At 42.4% G+C, this 20,597-nt stretch overlaps 1 protein-coding gene across 2 annotated transcripts; it reads right to left on the reverse strand.

Annotated features, from left to right (window-relative positions):
* Positions 1 to 1,451: 1,451 nt before the first annotated feature.
* tnfaip3 (tumor necrosis factor, alpha-induced protein 3) lies at positions 1,452 to 16,855 on the reverse strand. Of its 2 annotated transcripts, none has more exons than XM_064950307.1 (9): positions 16,435 to 16,855; positions 14,921 to 15,262; positions 7,445 to 7,635; positions 6,259 to 6,400; positions 5,819 to 5,989; positions 5,431 to 5,611; positions 4,301 to 5,190; positions 3,786 to 4,003; positions 1,452 to 3,620 (listed from the first exon to the last, which is right to left on the reverse strand). In XM_064950307.1, exons 2-9 carry the CDS (start codon positions 15,225 to 15,227, stop codon positions 3,330 to 3,332), a joined length of 2,391 nt encoding a protein of 796 aa, XP_064806379.1. In that variant the 5' UTR covers positions 15,228 to 15,262; positions 16,435 to 16,855; the 3' UTR covers positions 1,452 to 3,329. The 2 variants fall into 2 exon arrangements, with proteins under 2 accessions (XP_064806379.1, XP_064806378.1); XM_064950306.1 differs by lacking the exon at positions 16,435 to 16,855 and adding an exon at positions 15,950 to 16,109.
* Positions 16,856 to 20,597: the final 3,742 nt, after the last annotated feature.

Below are 20,597 nucleotides of genomic sequence, written 5' to 3' on the forward strand. Positions count from 1 at the left end.
CCTCTGATCTACAAATAGTATTCCTTGCAAAATAATAGGTTTTGTGCGATTTAATATTCACAGAGCTACGCTTCCCATGGCTTAGGCAATCCTTCAACCACATGCCAGACATTGATTGATTGATTGATTGGAGACAGCTTGTGCCAATTACAGAAAATTTCCTAGGATTTCCTACCTTCAGCAACACTAGTGAATAAGGTTGGAAATGCCAGTGAAAGCAGTGCCTCAAAAAGTGCCCCAAAACTCCTGGTCCTAGTCATACCGTACTTCATACTCATACATGATGCAAAATGAAACTGTACGTCTCAGTACAGCAGGTACTTAAGGTTATTCACCCCATAGGCATAGTGTACATAGTTACCATGATCAACTTGTTTGTCTTGCTTTTGGATAACACGGTCAGAGTTGGTTACACCCACTGCCGATTGCAAAACAGAGCTCGCAGCTCAACTTCCTGAATTGAAACAGAATACAAGACAGTCCTGAGCTAGAAGAATTTCACATAGGCCTACCATAAACCTACGTTTTAACCCTTGATAATGTTCAACAATGGGGTAACTGCCAGGTGATAACACAGCCGCCCACTTTGAATGCAAAGTTATTTTCAGACCACCACATCTGCCCACCTGCCATGTCAACGGCTTTTGGCTGACTTAGGTAGACTCTCAATTGCATTCTCCTCACATCCTCTCTCCTTGCCTCCTTCTCAAAACCCATTGGAGAAGGTCAAAGGGGAGGGAAGCAAGTAGAGAGGACGCGAGGAGTATGCAATTGAGATTCTCCCCTAGTACCCACGCTAACGCTATTCCTCCCTCCCACGCACTCCTGAAATGTCACCTCTGCCCAACAACCTATATCCCCTCCCTCACCCTAACTCTCCCTCAGCAGCGGTAACTTCTGATGAAGACTTTCCTTTCAGCTGTGACTCAACTGTGAGGATTCTGAAGGGGGTTGCCTGCTTTTCAAGCACTATGGGCCAAGGCCGTGAGAGGTCAGACGTGTGGGTTTACTTTCAGAATTACATTGTTAGAAAGAGTGAAAAAATGTAATGAGAATTTTGTTAAAGTGAAACACGTATGTGTGTGTGAGAACCAAGATGCTTTAGAAACGTAATGTGGATGGTTTAGCTAAAAATATGAGCAGGTCAATGTGGTAGTGTCTAGCTTCACTTTGGCACAGGACCATATGTCTCCACTGGAAAAGACACCACACATCAGTAATAGAATCACTCTAAAAACAGAAAACACAGAATAATGTCATTTTTGAAAACCAATCATTGAGCAATATCCAGTTACTCACATACGAAATGTAGAAATATGTTCTGTAGAGTTTGTTCATACGCAAGCATACACACACACACACACACACACACACACACACTTTGATGATACGCAAGCACACGCACACACACAAATACACACAGTGTTGAAATAAGCAACAAGACAATGTCAGGTTTTCTAAATAAAAATAATTCATTTCAGGACAACATATAAATAAGTATTGAAACGCACAATACAGATAATATTTGATATGAATAAATACTTAACAAACAAAACAAAGCTTTTCATACAATACCCTATTATTGAAAGGTTACACAAAAATGTATCTCACAACTTTTGCATGTTTTGTTACAACTTTGCGTGTTTACGTCTAACATTGGAATGTCCCTATGCATGTCAAGGAAAGTACCATCCTAAATTCCGGAGCAGCTTATTAAGTATTGTGCAAGTAGTATGTGATGATCAGAGTTCCGACCCATAACCAAAGAGCATGTACTCCTTTGATGTCTCGTAATGAACTGACAACTAATTGCCCTTATACTATGTTTATCATCTGATTAAAGACCAGATCTCTATCTAGGCTACCATAAATCTCATTTTTAACAGACAGATATGCATATTGAACAGACGTTCTTTTGTTTCAACGTTGCGTTGGTTAAGAGGTCACGAGAATGCTTTGTAGATGATGGCACGTTTTTTGGCAGGAACAAAAATGTCAGTTCAAATATATAGATATAAAAGAAGAAAAGGAATGTCAGTTTGCTTGCGCATATCACACAGGTGTGAGTACTGGAGTGAGGCATCGTGTGAGCAGAGCAGATTTCAGCAGAGCCCCTATGATGAAGAGGTACTCTACTGCAAGCCAGGTTCTACGGGTGGAGAGGTATTTTACTGCAGGCTGGGGCCTACCAGCTCATGGTAGCTAAGAGCACTGGCTGCCATGCCACAGCTACATGGTGTGAACCAAGCCAAGGGGGTGTGTTGCTCTTTCATTTTTTCCCCCACAGGTGTATTTGTTTACCTTCTCTTGGCCTCCCTCCCTCCTCTGACTGAGGTATTGAGCTCTAAGGGGATTTCTCCTGCATTTCGGTTTTCTTTCCTTTCCTTTCAAACACACACTCCTTTCTTCACTGGCAATCCCCTTGGACGAGATCAACTGAACTCTGCTCTTATCTTTCTCTGTAAGTTAGTCATTAACTTGGAGTCTGTGTGAAGGTAATTGCCCAGCATTAACAGAGGCCACATATAGAACATACTGTAACGTGGTACAACTCTCAGGGCAAGCATTAACTTGTATTTCTACAGTACAGATACAAAAGTGGTCAACAGCAAACAAGAACACAACCACAAAAGGCAACAGCATCTGTACTGCCAGCAGACATCTATGTGGCGGTGGGAGAGGTTGAATATTATTGAGTTCTAACTACTGTTTTCTCTGTCATGTCACAGAACCTCCATGTTTGCTTCCTGTACAAGTAGCACCATACTTTTAAGGGTCCTGCCCACTCGCAAATGCTCAGAGACTGTACATTAGCTGTCTAGGTAGGTGCAGTTTTTGAGACTGTAACTACTGTTTAAAACCGAATTTTGACTAAACAAACTCCTTTTGGCAGTGCATGATGGCTTTGGCACAGCTTTGCACTTGTCAGAACTTTGGTCAATGAGGTTCTTAAACAAAAGCTGTGGTTGATCACATTATTGTGTAGGTAGCTAGCTGCTTGATAGATAATTCCTTGGCCGTATTATTAAGCAGTTTACACATTGCGCTTTTTTCAAGATACAATCAGTAGTCCAGCATGATACAGTATGTACTTAGATACATACTGTACATATGTTGTCAGTTTTATGACACGTATACCTCACCTCTCGTCCTGTACACGTGAGATAATAATAATTGCACTAAGAGGTATTCTGCCGGCCATTTCTACTGCCCCCGGCTCTTCATGAACACATTTTAAAATGGGCTTTTGGCCGTAAGGTCACTAGTTTCAGAGATGCATTGACTAGCATCGTGGCACGGCCATTTTAATCTTCCCCAAACCTTTGGGCTCACCCCCTGTAGATCTGCTTAAAGAGGTCACATTCATTACAGTAGCCTTGCTTCTCTTGGTTAGCATAGTGCTCACAGCCTAGGGTTTTACAGCGCTGCTTTGTCTTCTCTTTAGGTGCCCCTGCCCTCTCCCTGCGACTCTCTCTCTGCCCCCGCGTGTTTCGCGTGTGGCACTCTGGACACAGGTCTGTGCAGCCGGGTGAGATGTTACTGCAGCCACTTCGCCTACACGTTGCCTGGGTCTGGGTCTGCGTCTGTCTGGTTCTGTCTCTTTCTGGTTTAGCTGTTCGCTGCAGAGAGAGAAAAACAGAGGAACATTGTCACTTGTGGAAACAAATTATTTTATCTGATCTAAGACTTTTATTTGCTCTCTGAAACATTGTAAAAAATTATCTGCAATTCAAAATGTGGTGTACAGCCACTGGGCCCTGTGTGAGAGGGAGGGAGACACTCACCATGACCAGTGGAGGGGAGTGGGTGCCGGGAGCCCTGGTAGCAGCCTGGTTGAGCCTGGTGCTCTGCTCCTTTACGTAGCACTTGTTGCAGTAACCCTCCAGCATGACCTTGCCCATGGCCCCACAGTCCGGGCCCCGACAGCGCGAAGCATCCTGGAAACCTGCCTCTGACGCGTGACGACTCTGGATTGGAGCAGGGGGAGGATGAGGGGTCGCCACTGGGGGAGGTGAACACAGCAAAACCACACGTCAAACTCACATATGACCACACACAATATCAACTTATCTTGAGATTCCAGTAAATTTGCAGGTTTCCCAGTACTGTCTAGTGTAAACATTTTGTTTGTTTCATATTGTCTCTAAGTATACTGATATAAGTAGATTAATAGTAGACATGACAACTGTGGGTTTGATGTGGCCTGATTCCCTTTGATGAAATCAAGGTTTTGCTGGGAAATTATTAGAATAGCATTTCTTGTTAAAATGACTATGAGCAAGCGGCTGATTAGACTTACGGTGGTTGGTCTGATAGTCCAGGTAACAGATGGTGCAGAATCCAAGATTCTGTTGAGTCCCGAAGAACTGGCATCCCGACCTTTTACAGGGCCGGCCAGACGTGTGGCCGTTGAGAGCCGAGGTGCCTGAGCGCTCAGAGTCCCTTGGCTGGGGCTGGGTCCATAACGACCCAGAGGAGGCCTCTATCCTGGCTGTTGCCGGTGGCTGGGGATCCTCGCCCCTCTCCGTAGCAGTCCTCTGGAGGCACGGGGGGCACAGTCCGTTAAATATCCTGAAGGCCTTCTGGTGGCACACGTTGCACCGCTCTGTCTCCTGCTCCCGTCCCGCGCCCCACTGGGGCCAGCCGAGGTGGGCAGGCAGGGGGAGGCCCGAGGGGCCATCAGCAGTGGGTGCATTCTGCCGGGTGTTGAAGCAGCGTTCACACAGACCATCGTGCTCCACGCTGAGGGTGAAAAGGCAGCCGGGTGTCTTGCACTTCATGGCGTGGGTCTCGCTGTACAGGCTGAGGCTGGGCGCCGTGGGTGGGGGAGGGACGGAGCGTGGGCTGGATAACACTGCCCGGCAGCCACTACTACACTCTGGCTCACAAGCCTGACCACCGCCTTTTGTAGGAGCGGCCTCTATCCTCCCGTTAGGCTGGCCCTGGCGTTTCTCAAAGCACTCGTGGCAGTGTGGCTGGGTGTCCACGGAGACGTAGAAGGTGCATCGTGGTGTGGCACAGCGGATCTCGATAAGGGACAGCTGGGACACGGAGAAGGGGGGTGGTCTATGGGGCTGGGCGGCCCACAGTTGGTCCTTGTCTTCCTGCCAGCGCTTGTACTCGTGGTTGACCAACTGGAGGTAGTCCTCCATCAGATTCATGTCCTCAGGCAGGTTCCCTTCATCCAGCCTGGGAGAGGCAACATGGAACACACTCAGAACTATTGATAGGCTAATCACACACCTCTCGGCCAGGTCGTCATCTATTGACAATTGGTTCTAAACTGACCCACTCGATTAAATAAGGTAAATACAAATGAAGTACTATTATGCCACAAACATACTTTTAAAAACAGATTTGTAGTGCTTTTTAAACCGTGCTTTATATCCTGTTCTCTTTAGTTCCCCATGCCTCAAGTGTCCCACCCACCTGGCAGCGTTGATGATGCGTGTGGTGTCATAGCCCAGTCCAATGACAGGGATTTCAATCAGCATCAGGTAGTCCTTCAGCAGCCTCTCCTTCTGCGTCTGCTCCTTCTCCATCAGGAAGTGCACCTTGAGCTCCTCGAAGCCCCCACGACCCGGATTGATCAGCGGCACCGCTCGGATCTCTGGGGCACACAGTCATAATAATAATACATGAATAATACATAGGTGTTAGGTATATACCACTTTCCTGGGACCCAATGACGCTGTACAACAAAAACAGCAGAAGAAATTACTAAATTTAGTAGGATGCGGTATATAGGTCACATTCACCCTCATTCTACAAGCACTCCTCAACAGGGTAATCTATCAATGACGGTTACTGTACACACCCGGGCCACTGTCTTTGATGGTGATGAGGGGGGCAAAGTGCTGGGAGTCGTAGCCGAGCACTATGGGGTACTTGTAGCACTCCCCTGGAGGCCAGTGTAAAGGCAGGTAGATGCCCCCCACATTGAGGGGAGAGAAGGAGGAGCAGGATTTCAAGCTACGTAGCACCTGGTCTGTAAGGATACAGCCATGAGTTAGACACTGGACACCATACTTGACTGATTGCTTCTACTGCAATAGCAGACAGACCTACAGAAAGAGGTACAGAAACTGTACACACCAGACCAGGGTCAAAAGAATTTGTCAAAAACTTTCAAAAATGTGTGCTTGAGTTTGACCTGTACAATTGAACCAACAGAATAGAGACGGAGCATACTTGTACAATGTAAACAAAACCTCTGATGAACTGAATGATGAAAGGCTCCATTGAGAAAGGCTGTACCTGCGATGACGATGATGGGCCTGCGGAGGATGTTTGAGAGGACAAAGATGTGTATGTCTTCCAGGGAGTCAAACTGCAGCCCGTTGCTGCTGGATACAGGTGATGCCATCTTGATGATCTTCTCCCATTCCTCCTCCCAATTCTGAAAATACAAAACATTTTTTGATAGGCTGCTTTGAACATTATGATACTACTAACAGGTGATACTACTAACAGACCTGGGTGATACTACTAACAGGTGATACTACTAACAGACCTGGGTGATACTACTAACAGACTTGGATGATACTACTAACAGGCGATACTACTAACAGACCTGGGTGATACTACTAACAGGCGATACTACTAACAGACCTGGGTGATACTACTAACAGGCGATACTACTAACAGACCTGGGTGATACTACTAACAGGCAATACTACTAACAGACCTGGGTGATACTACTAACAGGCGATACTACTAACAGACCTGGGTGATACTACTAACAGGCGATACTACTAACAGACCTGGGTGATACTACTAACAGGCGATACTACTAACAGACCTGGGTGATACTACTAACAGACCTGGGCGATACTACTAACAGACCTGGGTGATACTACTAACAGACCTGGGTGATACTACTAACAGACCTGGGTGATACTACTAACAGACCTGGGTGATACTACTAACAGGCAATACTACTAACAGACCTGGGTGATACTACTAACAGGCGATACTACTAACAGACCTGGGTGATACTACTAACAGGCGATACTACTAACAGACCTGGGTGATACTACTAACAGGCGATACTACTAACAGACCTGGGTGATACTACTAACAGACCTGGGCGATACTACTAACAGACCTGGGTGATACTACTAACAGACCTGGGTGATACTACTAACAGACCTGGGTGATACTACTAACAGACCTGGGTGATACTACTAACAGGCGATGCTACTAACAGACCTTGGTCAAATATATACAATACGTCAAACACTTTCAAATACTTGGGCTGCACTGGACATCGCTTGCCTGGTACAATGACACCAATGGAATAGGCCCAAAAGTGCAAACTCCAAACTAAATTAAGCACGCCTTACTATACTTTCCAAGTATCTGACATTATGCAATTATCATTATGCACCCAGGTCTGTCATAGTAACACCATCCTCGCCGTAGCAGGGCCTCCGTTCCTCACCATGGTGCTGTAACGCAGGCCAGTCTGGGTGAACTCCTGAGACTGTAGCAGCTCAGTCTGGAAACGGGCTCTGAAGTTGCCCGTGTCTGTCTCCTTTAGCACGCTGAACAGGGCCTTCCTCAGGACCAGGTCTGTGTCCTGCACCCCCAGCATGTACTGAGATGCAGCATGGAGAAGACAGTTCCCATCTCCTGCAACACATGAGAAATGGGAGTAGATATTACATACGGCACAGGATCCCCACTAGAACACATGTAAACAATAATAGCATGACCTAGACTAGCGTAAGGGGGATATCACATCCTTTATTAATAACAAGCCTGTGTCAACAAATATGTCGACTGACTTTATTATGTTGACGCATTCAACTTTGTAGAACTCCGTCTGGTTTGAGCCAGACACGTACAGTAGATGTTAAGTTTATCTCCAGTCCTTTAATATGAATCTGTGTTTATGTGAAATACAAAGTGCCCATCCTCACATCACCACAGGTAATACTGCAAGTCATTAACAGCAAAACTATCCATGACAGACAAAGACCTGTATCGCTTGGAGAAAATAGTCTAAAAGGAGAGGGGATTTCCAGACAAGCTCTCACAGTGCTCTTTAGGCATCCATTATATCTGACCATCATTCATCACCTTACAGAGGAAATATAAAAAGGCCTGAGAAAGATTGATGTCAGACTATCAGCACTTCGTTTTTGTGGTGTACTTTTATTGCATTCCTTTTTATCTTCTTTGAGAGACTAGAGAAAAACTTTGTGCAGGTACTGTGGGCTTTGACACATTAGCCTGGTCCCACACTTTATGTACAGTTCAAGATGACGGTCAATCACCCTCGGTCTGGGGCTCCGTGCAAGATCTCACCTCGTGGGGCATTAATGATCATGAGGAAGGTGAGGGATCAGCCCAGAACTACACGGCAGGACCTGGTCAATGACCTGAAGAGAGCTGGGACCATAGTCTCAAAGAAAACCATTAGTAACACACTACACCGTCATGGATTAAGATCCTGCAGCGCATGCAAGGTCCCCCTGCTCAAGCCAGCGCATGTCCAGGCCCATCTGAAGTTTGAGAGAAGGTCATGTGGTCTGATGAGACAAAAATAGAGCTTTTTGGTCTAAAATCCACTCGCCATGTGTTTGGAGGAAGAAGAAGGATGAGTACAACCCCAAGAACACCATCCCAACCGTGAAGCATGGAGATGGAAACATCATTCTTTGGGGATGCTTTTCTGCAAAGGGGACAGGACGACTGCACCGTATTGAGGGGAGGATGGATGGGGCCATGTATCCCGAGATCTTGGCCAATAACCTCCTTCCTTCAGTAAGAGCATTGAAGATGGGTCGTGGCTGGGTCTTCCAGCATGACAACGACCCGAAACACACAGTCAGGGCAACTAAGGATTGGCTCCGTAAGAAGCATCTCAAGGTCCTGGAGTGGCCTAGCCAGTCTCCAGACCTGAAGCCAATAGAAAATATTTGGAGGGAGCTGAAAGTCCATATTTCCCAGCGACAGCCCCGAAACCTGAAGGATCTGGAGAAGGTCTGTATGGAGGAGTGGGCCAAAATCCCTGCTGCAGTGTGTGCAAACCTGGTCAAGAACTACAGGAAACGTATGATCTCTGTAATTGCAAACAAAGGTTTCTGTACCAAATATTAAGTTCTGCTTTTCTGATGTATCAAATACTTATGTCATGCAATAAAATGCAAATTAATTACTTAAAAATCATACAATGTGATTTTCTGGAGTTTTGTTTTAGATTCCGTCTCTCACAGTTGAAGTGCACCTATGATAAAAATCACAGACCTCTACATGCTTTGTAAGTAGGAAAACCTGCAAAATCAGCAGTGTATCAAATACTTGTTCTCCCCACTGTATCAGTCTTCTATTGTTGTCATCATGCCATACAACATGGCAAAAACAGACTGAACCACTAGGCCTAAGACACATACAGAATTGGTTTAAACTCTAACTGTATTTTAATTAGACAGTTGTATGGTCCATTAGCACATTAACACTGAAATAACCTAAATTAAACAAGAGAATGAAAGAACAGCCTTCAGTGATGACTGGAGAGGGTGACAGACAGGGGCTGAATGAGTAAATCAGGTAAATTACGAGTTGCGTATGCAGGTTTTAATCCAAGTTTAAGAAATCAATGGTAAACTCTATGGAGAAAATGTTGACTCTTATTGCAGGGCGGCGGGTCTTTTTGTCATTGTGAAACATCATTGAGTACGGGGAGCCTAGCTCGTCTGAAATACCCTGCTGCCTGCCACACTAAAGAGAGGAATTTCCCTGAGTGTGGTTCTCTGTGACTAAGTGCCGTGAGGCTGCCATTCGACTCTTTCTTCCCTTGTCTGCTGCTCCATAGACATCAGACTCTGGACTTTCCAGAGGGGCGGAGCTTGGCTCGGCTGGAACGCTTTCTCTTTACGAGCTTCACCGACGACCAGTAGAGGTCTCATTTTCGCGTGGGATGATATATTTTTATATTTACACACGCATATTTCTTTACATAAAAAAGGAAGTTCTGAGTACTGACATGGGACACCTTCTGCCTTCCTCTTTTTTGTCTTCCGCCAGGCTGAAGAACCAGTCTGGGCCTGTAGAGGTGGACACTGTGTTGCACCACTGTTGTAATATATGTACTACTATATGTGCACTGCTATATATGTATTACTATGTGCACCACTATGTAATGTGTACACCACTATTATATCTATGTAATATCTGCACCCCAGTCTGTAGATACCTGCTGCACATAGAGGCAGGACATGAGCCTAGTAGGGATAAAAGGGAAAGGGGCCTAAAATGTTTGTTTCTATTTCTATCCTTTAAATAATTTGATGTATGAGGAGAAAGCTTTCCGTCAGTAAAGGGAACATTCTACCCGAGCAACAACAAACCTCCGCACAAAACAGGACATCTTGATTATGTTCCATCTTAAGGTTGAATCGTACTGGACAAAAACCCACTATGGTTGTTGTGTTGTCAGAATCTTCATACGTAGACGTAAACCCTATACTTGGGGTGTATTCAGTGATTTGAAAAGATTTGACATGTTGCAGATAGAAATGGAATGAGATCTGACACAATTGCCTATTTTAAATGATAAATGGCAAATGTATATGTACTTCTACATAATACATTTCTATCTGAACTTTCTGTAATGTTGCACTCTGCCGAACAATGTGAACAGACCCCTACAGTTGTATATTAATCAGACAATAAAAAATAAAATAACCTGGGCAACCCAGGTAACCCTGCCTTTGAATGTCTGCCTTCAGACCATAAAACTTGTTGGTAAATGGGCAATTCCCTGGGAAAGTCAACCTGAGCATGCACAATAAAGTTAGTCATTTGCAAACAAAACCACTTTCATAATTATCCAAGGTCTAAATGAGCTTGTTTTCCCACTCACAGCTGTCCACTAGTGTTTGTTAAAAGGTTGAGATGTTAATGAAGTAATACAGACCTAATGGAATGTCTTCAGTTGTATTTGCTTATCTTACAGTCTTGTGAAGATGGGGGGTGGGGGGGGGGGGCAATGTAACATCTAAGCCACTTACATCGGATCGTCTTGAAACTTTCTCTGCAACATTAACTTTCATCAAGTTGTTTATATACGAGTATCCTTTTTCAGCGTTATGATGGTTGTAACATCCATAACGGTTGCGGATGTGATGGATATAGATTTATCATATCTTACCTTCAAAAGCATGTGCATTCACACATTTTGTGTGCATTCACACATTTTGTGTGCTTGTTCTGAGATCTATTCTTAGACTTTTACAGAAGTAATATTGATATATTGAACATTATGTGATGTCATTTCCCATACATGGTAGTAGTTTTTTAAAGATAGAAAGATGAAAAGAATGTTTATCCACAATCTGTAATTAGTCCTGGAGTGTTATTCAAATGAAACCCCCCAAAATATGCTGACTTCATTCAGGGTCCAGTAAAATGGATTGGTGTTATATGCACATCTACAGTATTTTACCTCATTTGCATAATGTTATATCATATTTCCAATAAGGTGTAATATAAGAAAATGGCATATTTGTGTCTACATTCAGTTGGTAAAGGTTCATTTTGAAATACACTACCGTTCAAAAGTTTGGAGTCACTTAGAAATGTTCTTGTTTTTGAAAGAAAAGCTAATTTTTTGTCCATTAAAATAACATAAATTAATCAGAAATACAGTGTAGACATTGTTAAGGTTGTAAATGACTATTGTAGCTGGAAACGGCTGATTTTTTATTGAATATCTACATAGGTGTACAGAGGCCCATTATCAGCAACCATCACTCCTGTGTTCCAATTGCATGTTGTGTTAGCTAATCCAAGATTATCATTTTAAAAGGCTAACTGTTCATTAGAAAACCCAGACTCAAAATGGCCATAAACAAATATCTTTCTTCTGAAACTCATCAGTCTATTCTTGTTCTGAGTAATGAAGGCTCTTGTACAATGCTGTGTACTACTCCCTTCACAGAACTGCGTAAACTGGCTCTAACCAGAATAGAAAGAGGAGTGGGAGGCCCCGGTGCACAACTGAGCAAGATGATAAGTACATTAGAGCGTCTAGTTTGAGAAACAGACGCCTCACAAGTCTTCAACTGGCAGCTTCATTAAATAGTACCCACAAAACACAAGTCTCAACGTCAACAGTGAAGAGGCAACTCCGGGATGTTGGCCTTCTAGGCAGAGTTGCAAAGAAAAAGCCATATCTCAAACAGGCCAATAAAAATAAAAGATTAAGATGGGCAAAAGAACACAGACACTGGACAAAGGAACTCTGCCTAGAAGGCCAGCATCCCGGAGTCGCCTCTTCACTGTTGACACTAATGTACTTGTCCTCTTGGTGAGTTGTGCATCGGGCCTCCCACTCCTCTTTCTATTCTTGTTAGAGACAGTTTGCGCTGTTCTGTGAACGGAGTAGTACACAGCGTTGTACGAGATCTTCTGTTTCTTGACAATTTCTCGCATGGAATAGCCTTCATTTCTCAGAACAAGAATAGACTGACGACTTTCAGAAGAAAGATCTTTGTTTCTGGCCATTTTGAGCCTGTAATCCCACAAAATCTGATGCTCCAGATACTCAACTAGTCTAAAGAAGGCCAGTTTAAAATGCTTCTTTAATCATAAAAAACGTTTTCAGCTATGCTAACATAATTGCAAAAGGGTTTTCTAATGATCAGTTAGCCTTTTAAAATGATAAATATGGATTAGCTAACAAAATGTGCCATTGGAACACAGGAGTGATGGTTGCTGATAGTGGTAGCTAACACAATGTGCCATTGGAACACAGGAGTGATGGTTGCTGATAATGGGCCTCTGTACGCCTATGTAGATATTCCATAAAAAATCTGCCGTTTCCAGTTACAATAGTCATTTACAACATTAACAATGTCTAGACTGTATTTCTGATCAATGTGATGTTATTTTAATTGACAAAAAAAATAGCTTTTCTTTCAAAAACAAGGACATTTCTAAGTGACCCCAAACTTTTGAACGGTAGTGTACATAAAGGAAAACAATGACCCTGATAGGATGTGGGGTATGGCCTTAGCCTATACAGTATATTATCAAGGCTACCTGTAATCCTAAGCTACTATGCTTTTTGCTGACATCTTAAAAACGTTCCAGATGACCAAACATTTTAATGTCTATTTCAGACTCCGTAACTTTCATAACGGAGGGTGTAACATCCATAACGGTAGCTATTTCCTTCTAAAGTAATATTGCAAATTAAAATATTTTCAAAAGTATTGTTTTTGTGTTCAACCAAGCCTTTCCTTCGAAATGGCTATCCATGTTTCAACCTAAGACTTACAAACTCACAGACTTTTGCTAATATGTTCAGTCTTCCCAAAATGCTTGTCCATTTCATGTAACATCCATAAATGCCTTTTACTTGCTTCATTTCTCCACCATGTCAATATTTAGATTTTCGCTTTTTGGGATGTACACTCACCCTAAGAGTTACTATAGATGCACACATCAACATTTTAATTTATATTTGCTTGGCAATTCTGTGACACATTAAAGTTGTGATTTTGCCAAAAATCAGTATGTGGTATTCTCAGTTTTCTCGTTTAGAATACTGTGAATTTTTTGTCAGCAACAGAATGACCATCCACTATTTGGCAACATTGGGAATCCACTGGCTCACAATGTCCTGCTTTGTCTCTCATGTCCTGCTCTGCTTCTCCTGTCCTGTTCTTATTCACCGGTCACCTGACACAATAGATTCATTCCAGTGAGTCAGCAGCCAGCAACAGACAGGGTGGTCCTCCTCAGTCTGAAAGTCCTCTGCTGAAAGTCATGGCTGCTGTGTCATTCAGAGGAGAGGCTACTGTATACGCTGATTTTCCAAATCAAGGCCTAGCTGGGCCCTCCAGAAACTTCTATGAGAAAATGCTATCCTTTCGTAAGGAAGGAAATATGTATCATGTTAAAGGGTGTTTCTGAATTGGATTTCCAGGAAGACAAACTTTTGTTATCACTATCATTTTACTGGAAATACTGTAGTTTCAACATGTAGGGAAAAGCCAATAGCCTATGATTCATGTTTCATGTACTGTTATTTTGTTATGACAGCATTAAATTACCAAAAGTTCAAGATGTCTATTCCACAGGTGATAAGATATTTACCCTCAATAAGACAACACAAAAGCAAGCCTAATAATCTGGTTATATCTCCTCCTGACAATAACATTCCATGATTCAATGAAATTACAGGATTGACATGGTAACTCACCCACGTGTGAGTCAAGACAGGTGGGTGTGTTTGCTGTATGATTTGTGAATAAAGGTCCAACTCACTTAGCTACTTATTGAGCGAAGGGGTATACCCAAACCTCCACTGCAAGGTATGAATCTAACCAGACGGAAACTGAGCACTACAGAGTTTGAATGCGTCAACAGAATAAATTCAGTCAACATGGTCTTTAGAAAAATGGAGGGGAAATTATCACTATGACACCATAGAATTTCTGCTTTGGGATCTCCCACATAATTACCCTAAACGTCAGGATTTAGATACGCTGAACAAATCATGTACTGTAAATCTTCAGAGTCATGTTAGGTACCAGTCAAATCAAGAGCTGCTAATGGTCATTCTAAAAGATAATAAATCTCACCATTGTCATTTACCATAATGTCTGAGTACCCGTGTTTCCCCTATATTGATTTAGCAGCATTGGCCCAGCGCTTTTAAATGGATATTTGTTGGCTCAATGACTGGAAGTCTCTGTTTACAGCTAGCATGTGATTGTGCTAACGCTAGTAGCAATGCACCCCACTCCCCCAAGTTACCCTGCCACTGCTGCTGAAAGACCTCATAGGGGAAACAGTATGAGTAACTCTTACTCTTCAGTGTCAAGGTATTTCAAACTCCTTTGACAAATACCATCTCCCCTACTACCAGCAAGAGGAACAGAAACCCAAACTAATACATTACCATTGGTTCTCAATGGCACCATCTTCTTGACCTCGCGGCACCAGTTGAGCTTCTTCTCCTGCTCTAGGGAGCTCTGCATGGCCCTGTCCAAGATGGCTGCCTGGATGACCTGTTGGAAGGCCTGGGGGAACTGGCTCATGTGGATCATCTCTAGGGTGTAGCGGTGCATGCCCCGCAGGTGGTGCATCAGGCCTCCGCTGGCCGCTGGCTTCACCACATCGTTAGGCACCCGCTCCCGGATCTTGACCGCTTTCAGCAGGTTACTCACAAAGAGGAACTTGGGCAGGAAATTCTGTCCCTGGGACATGGTGTTCACCAGATGTAATGTGTACAAACGCAGAACTGAAGAGGAGAAAAATAAAAAGTTGTTGGTTGGTTTCATTGGCAGCACGTGGTTCTGATCACTGGACTATATGGGCCACTTCTAATACTAGATAAATTGTGGGTAATGAATAAAGACAAACAAGAGGGCTTTTGTGTTCTTTTCCAAGTTAGAATTTCCCCACAGCCTCTGCCGCCCCAATGGGATTGAGGCACATGACAGACGCCTTCTACAAACTGATGGTGATTTCCAGACCCAAAGCCACTGCCCAGACCCACAGCGCTTTGCAGTGGCTAGTAGAAATCATAAGGCCCACTCACACCCACCATCACAGAAAAGTCGTTAATACTGACAATGATGCATAAGAACTGCACAGGATGGAACTATTAAAAACTCTTACAGTTCTTTTCAGTATTCAAGATGGAGGACCATTGAAACAGGAACTTGAAAGTAATGTGCTTTAACATCAAGAATAACACATTGCTCATCAATCATAAGTCATCTCTCATCTGTAGAACAGTCTGTCAGATATCTGTACCCATTTCATATTTGACAATAAGCTGTTAAAACCTTATGGAAAGGTACCTACCTACACTGTGAAATATACTGTAACTGTATATTATGGGCACCATATACATTATTTAGAACAAAACAATTCAAGCAACAAAGCAATTCAAGCATCCATCATCAATTACGGTATAGATTACCTTGAAGGCGCATAATGTCATTGTAGGAGAACCTCTAAATATCCATGTAATAATGAGACTGTCGCTCTTTCGATATTGGCAGACATTGAAGCGTTGGCACAATGGTGAGCGCTGCGGTTTACACAAAACACAATAACAGGAGTCTGCTGACGTCCGGATTACGTAATTCCTCTGACAGCAACGGTTGAAACATTGTAACATTGCATCGCGAGTATTGTCAAAAACATAGTTACAACGTTACATTAATTATTTATTCCACTGGGTAATGTTTTTTTAATTGCTTGAGGGTGACGTCTTCGTAAACAATGGCTGTCAGAACCATGGCGCCCATGCCAACGCGCATACCTCTGTCTGTGTCCCCAGAAACTCAATGCTACGACCAAGGCCTCTCAATGTTAGTCAATAGTAGATATATTTCAAATGCTTAAATGAAAGTGAGTTACAATCCTTGGTAAAGAAATATATAGAATATGAATGAATATTACCTGTGCAATATGTCGGTACAAAGACTACCAACAAAGCCTAAGGATGCTCCGGGTAGTCCTCTGCCACTTCAATCAGGTTAACCGCAGCAGTCCACACAACGCCATTCAGCTTTCTGCACAATCAATTCTATTTTGGTTGATTCACTGTATAGACCGTCAAAGCATAGATCACGTCCCCCAACTTAATTTAGTTAATGTAGACGGAGAAAAAAACTGACTAAAGGGGATTTCCAGTGTTAGGGACTTTCCACATATCTCTGTCACAACCTTCAGACGTAGTTACATCTCATACACAATAGGTGGTGTCTGAGCGAAACGCCATTAGGCTACGTTCTCCGGGTTGTGTTGGTGACGAATAGCGTACTGAAACGCCTGGTCCCACCTACCGTGCACAGACGAGCGTTCGTGAGCACAAAGAGGGAGCGTCATTTTCTGACCCTTGTGAGACAGACAGCCAGCCCTATAATAAATAATTACATTGAAATGAGAGAAGTCCTGAATCTGACCTAAACACTGAATTAGATTCACGCATAAAATGTAGGCTTACATACGCTAGTCGTATTATGGGAGAAATCTATTTCTCCAATCTATTTTACCTTTAGTTAACTAGGCAAGTCAGTTAAAAACAAATTCTTATTTTCAATGACGGCCTAGGAATAGTGGGTTAACTGTCTTGTACAGGGGAAGAAAGAGATGTTTACCTTGTCGGCTCAGGGATTCGATATTTCAGCCTTTCGGTTACTAATCCAACGCTCTAACCACTAGGTTACCTGCCGCCCCAAAATGCATTGCCATGAACAGAATATAATGCAATATAATATAATTGATACTTCATTGTCCAATTGGTTAGAATGGCTGCTGGTCTGCCTCTCTATCCGCTCAACAGTGTATGTAGGCTACACATACTGTACTCAAGGATTTGCAAACACATTTACATGGAGATATCTGATTAATCTCAAATAATTATTCTAGGGTGAGGGGTTTACACACAATTAATTTGAGTTTATTAACAAATGTAATGCATATAAAAGGATATGTGTAATTACACGTAACCTCTTGTCTACTCTATATAGACAATTATTTGCACCAGTCTTCACAACCAACATTCAGTTACACAGAGCCTCATACATTAACTGCATTGTAAATAAGAGTGTTTAGGTGCTCCCCCTCTGGTGTAATGCAGTCTGATGAAGGTATGTTGCAGCAAATGTAGAGGAAGCCAGGAAAGAATTTACCTGGTCCTCTACCAGATAGCAAATGTGCAGTGTAGAACAAAATCTATACGAATTGCAATGGCATTATTGCTAATGAAATCCATGGTCCAAAAGCATGACAGACAGCTCGATCAATTAAACTGCAACCATTTGATTTCATACGGTATACAGTACAATACTAAAGTTAAACTTGAGTCATTACTAGCGCTGCGTCACTGTAGTCAAAGAGGAAGTGGCGAAGAGAGAGGTTTTACTCCGCCCTAAATCGTCTACGAAAACAAGTCCACTAAGTGGAATTTTTTTTTGTGTGGTGTCGTATTTGGTCAACAAAAAATACAATTGCTAATTTGCTACGTGAGGCTTATTTGGTCGAATAGACGTTTCGTAATAGTTAGGTTGTTACAAATGCACTGATATAAGTGTGAATAAACGATTTATGGGAGTTGTGCCTGTTGTCATAGAGATAGATAGAGGACTCATCGTGAATATAACCCGCTTTAGCATGGACATTTCTATTTAGGGCTTCCACCATTTTAAAGTGGTCAACTGGGTGGGTATTCCTATGAGTTGGGCGCAATCAACCAATAAAGAAGAAGAAAATGGACTACTTTAAAATGGAGAAAGACCAAAAGGCGCTGCTCATGCTGTCACAGACGCTATAGTGGCACAGATACAAAGAGGAGTCCTCCCTCTCTATGGCCTGTTGTTCACACCCGTATCTGCCCTCTCATTGGCTAGAATGGTCCCACCTGATCTTGCCTCCTCCCGACTGCCTTCCGTCTTGGAAGACATGCATTTCCATTGTTAGAGCGGTCACTTAACTATCTTTTCAATATAATAGCCAATCTTTGCTATAGTCGAGCCAGCCTAAAGCTAATGCTTGGTGATATCAATCCTAAGCAGCAGTGACATCTATTGGATATAGTTGTAAAAAGTAATTTTTGGGAAATATGCAAAAAGTAACACAAGGGGGCAGACATGATACGTGGTGAGAATGTCACAGAATAAAAGGTGGCCTATCATCCAAATTGACATGCACAAAGCAGATGCTCCATATTCTGCAATGGTTTAAATACTCCATGAAAGTACAAAACACAGATGGTACCAAAATTTCTTACTCAAAAACAGTTCTCAACAGCATGAACTAGAATTGGGTGCATAGGCATGTCTTGAATTTCAATATTGATTGGTTCCCTCACCATCAAGTGGTTGCATTCACTCCACATGTAGCTGTTTAATAACTACAATCTTGTCGTTAAGGTTGGTTACTGCAGTGTATTAATCCATGGCTTATTCATACCAAGAAAAAGATGAGAGAATCTTGATTGATACACTGTATACAATGAGGGTTTGGTCCACATAGAATAAGAATTCTAATTGTATGGTTTGATCAATGGGCCTTCAATGTGGAGATAGGGTACACACAAACAATATACAAGTTTGTTCTTGCTTAGTATTTTACACTTATTGAATTCAGTATTTAGCCAACCGCAACATTTTATCTGCTGCCTTTCTAAAGGGAGGCTGATGGTCAATGGACTTTACCAATGAGAAATGTAACCACAGTCATACACAACAAATGCTTTACTGTATTCGACCACTGCCCTACAGTGCCTTCAGAAAGTATTCTCACCCCTTGACTTTTTACACATTTTGTTGTGTTGCAGCCTGGATTTAAAATTCAGTTTAGATGTTTTTGTCACTGGCCCTACACACATTACGCCATAATGTCAAAGTGGAATTATGTTTTTCAACATTTTTACAAATTAATAAAAAATGACAAGATGAAATGTCTTGAGTCTGTAAGTATTCAACCCATTTGTTGTGGGAAGCCTAAATATGTGCTTAACAATTCACATAATATGTTGCATGGACTCACTGTGTGCAATAATAGTGTTTAACATTATTTTTTAATGACTACCTCTTTTCTGCACCCCACAAGTACAATTATCTGTGAGATTCCTCAGTCCAGCAGTGAATTTCAAATACAGATTCAACCACAAAGACCAGGAAGGTTTTCCAATGTCCCGCAAAGAAGTTCACCTATTGGTTAAAAAAAGCAGACATTGATTATCCCTTTGAGCATGGTGCAGTTAATAATTACATTTTGGATGGTTTATCAATACACCCAGTCACTACAAAGATACAGGCATCCTTCCTAACTCAGTTGCCGGAAAGGAAGGGAAATGCTCAGGGATTTCACAATGAGGCCAATGGTGACTAAAACAGTTACAGAGTTTAATGGCAGTGATAGGAGAAAACTGAGTATGGCTATACAACGTTGTAGTTACTCCCCAATACTAACATAATTGACAGAGTGAAAAGAAGGAAGCCTGTACAGAAAAGTAATACTGAAGTATTACTGCAAAAAAATGTGACAAAGCAGTTAACTTATTGTCCTGAATACAAAGTGTTATGTTTGGGACAAATCCAATACAGCACTTATTGAGTACCACTCAATATTTTAAAGCATAGTGGTGGCTGCATCATGTTATGGGTATAATTGTAATCATTAAGGACTGAGGAGTTTTTAAGGATAAAAAAAAAACTTAATGGAGCCACAGGCAAAATCCTAAAGGAAAACCTGGGTCCGTCTGCTTTTCACCAGACACTGGGAGATGAATTCACCTTTCAGCAGGACAATAACCTAAAACACAAGGCCAAATCTACACTGGAGTTGCTTACCAAGAATACAGTGAACATTCCTGAGTGGCCAAGTTACAGTTTTGACACAAATCGGCTTGAAATCTATGGCAAGACTTGAAAATGGTTGTCGAGCAATGATTAACAACCAATTTTACAGAGCTTGAAGAATTTTAAAAAGAATATTGGGCAAATGTTGTACAATCCAGGTGTGTAAAGCCCTTAGAGACTTACCCAGAAGGATTTACAGCTGTATTCGCTGCCAAAGGTGATTCTAACATGTATTGACTCAGGGGTGTGAATACT

Source organism: Oncorhynchus masou, chromosome 31, assembly GCF_036934945.1.
Source record: "Oncorhynchus masou masou isolate Uvic2021 chromosome 31, UVic_Omas_1.1, whole genome shotgun sequence".
NCBI classification, from domain to species: domain Eukaryota; kingdom Metazoa; phylum Chordata; class Actinopteri; order Salmoniformes; family Salmonidae; genus Oncorhynchus; species Oncorhynchus masou.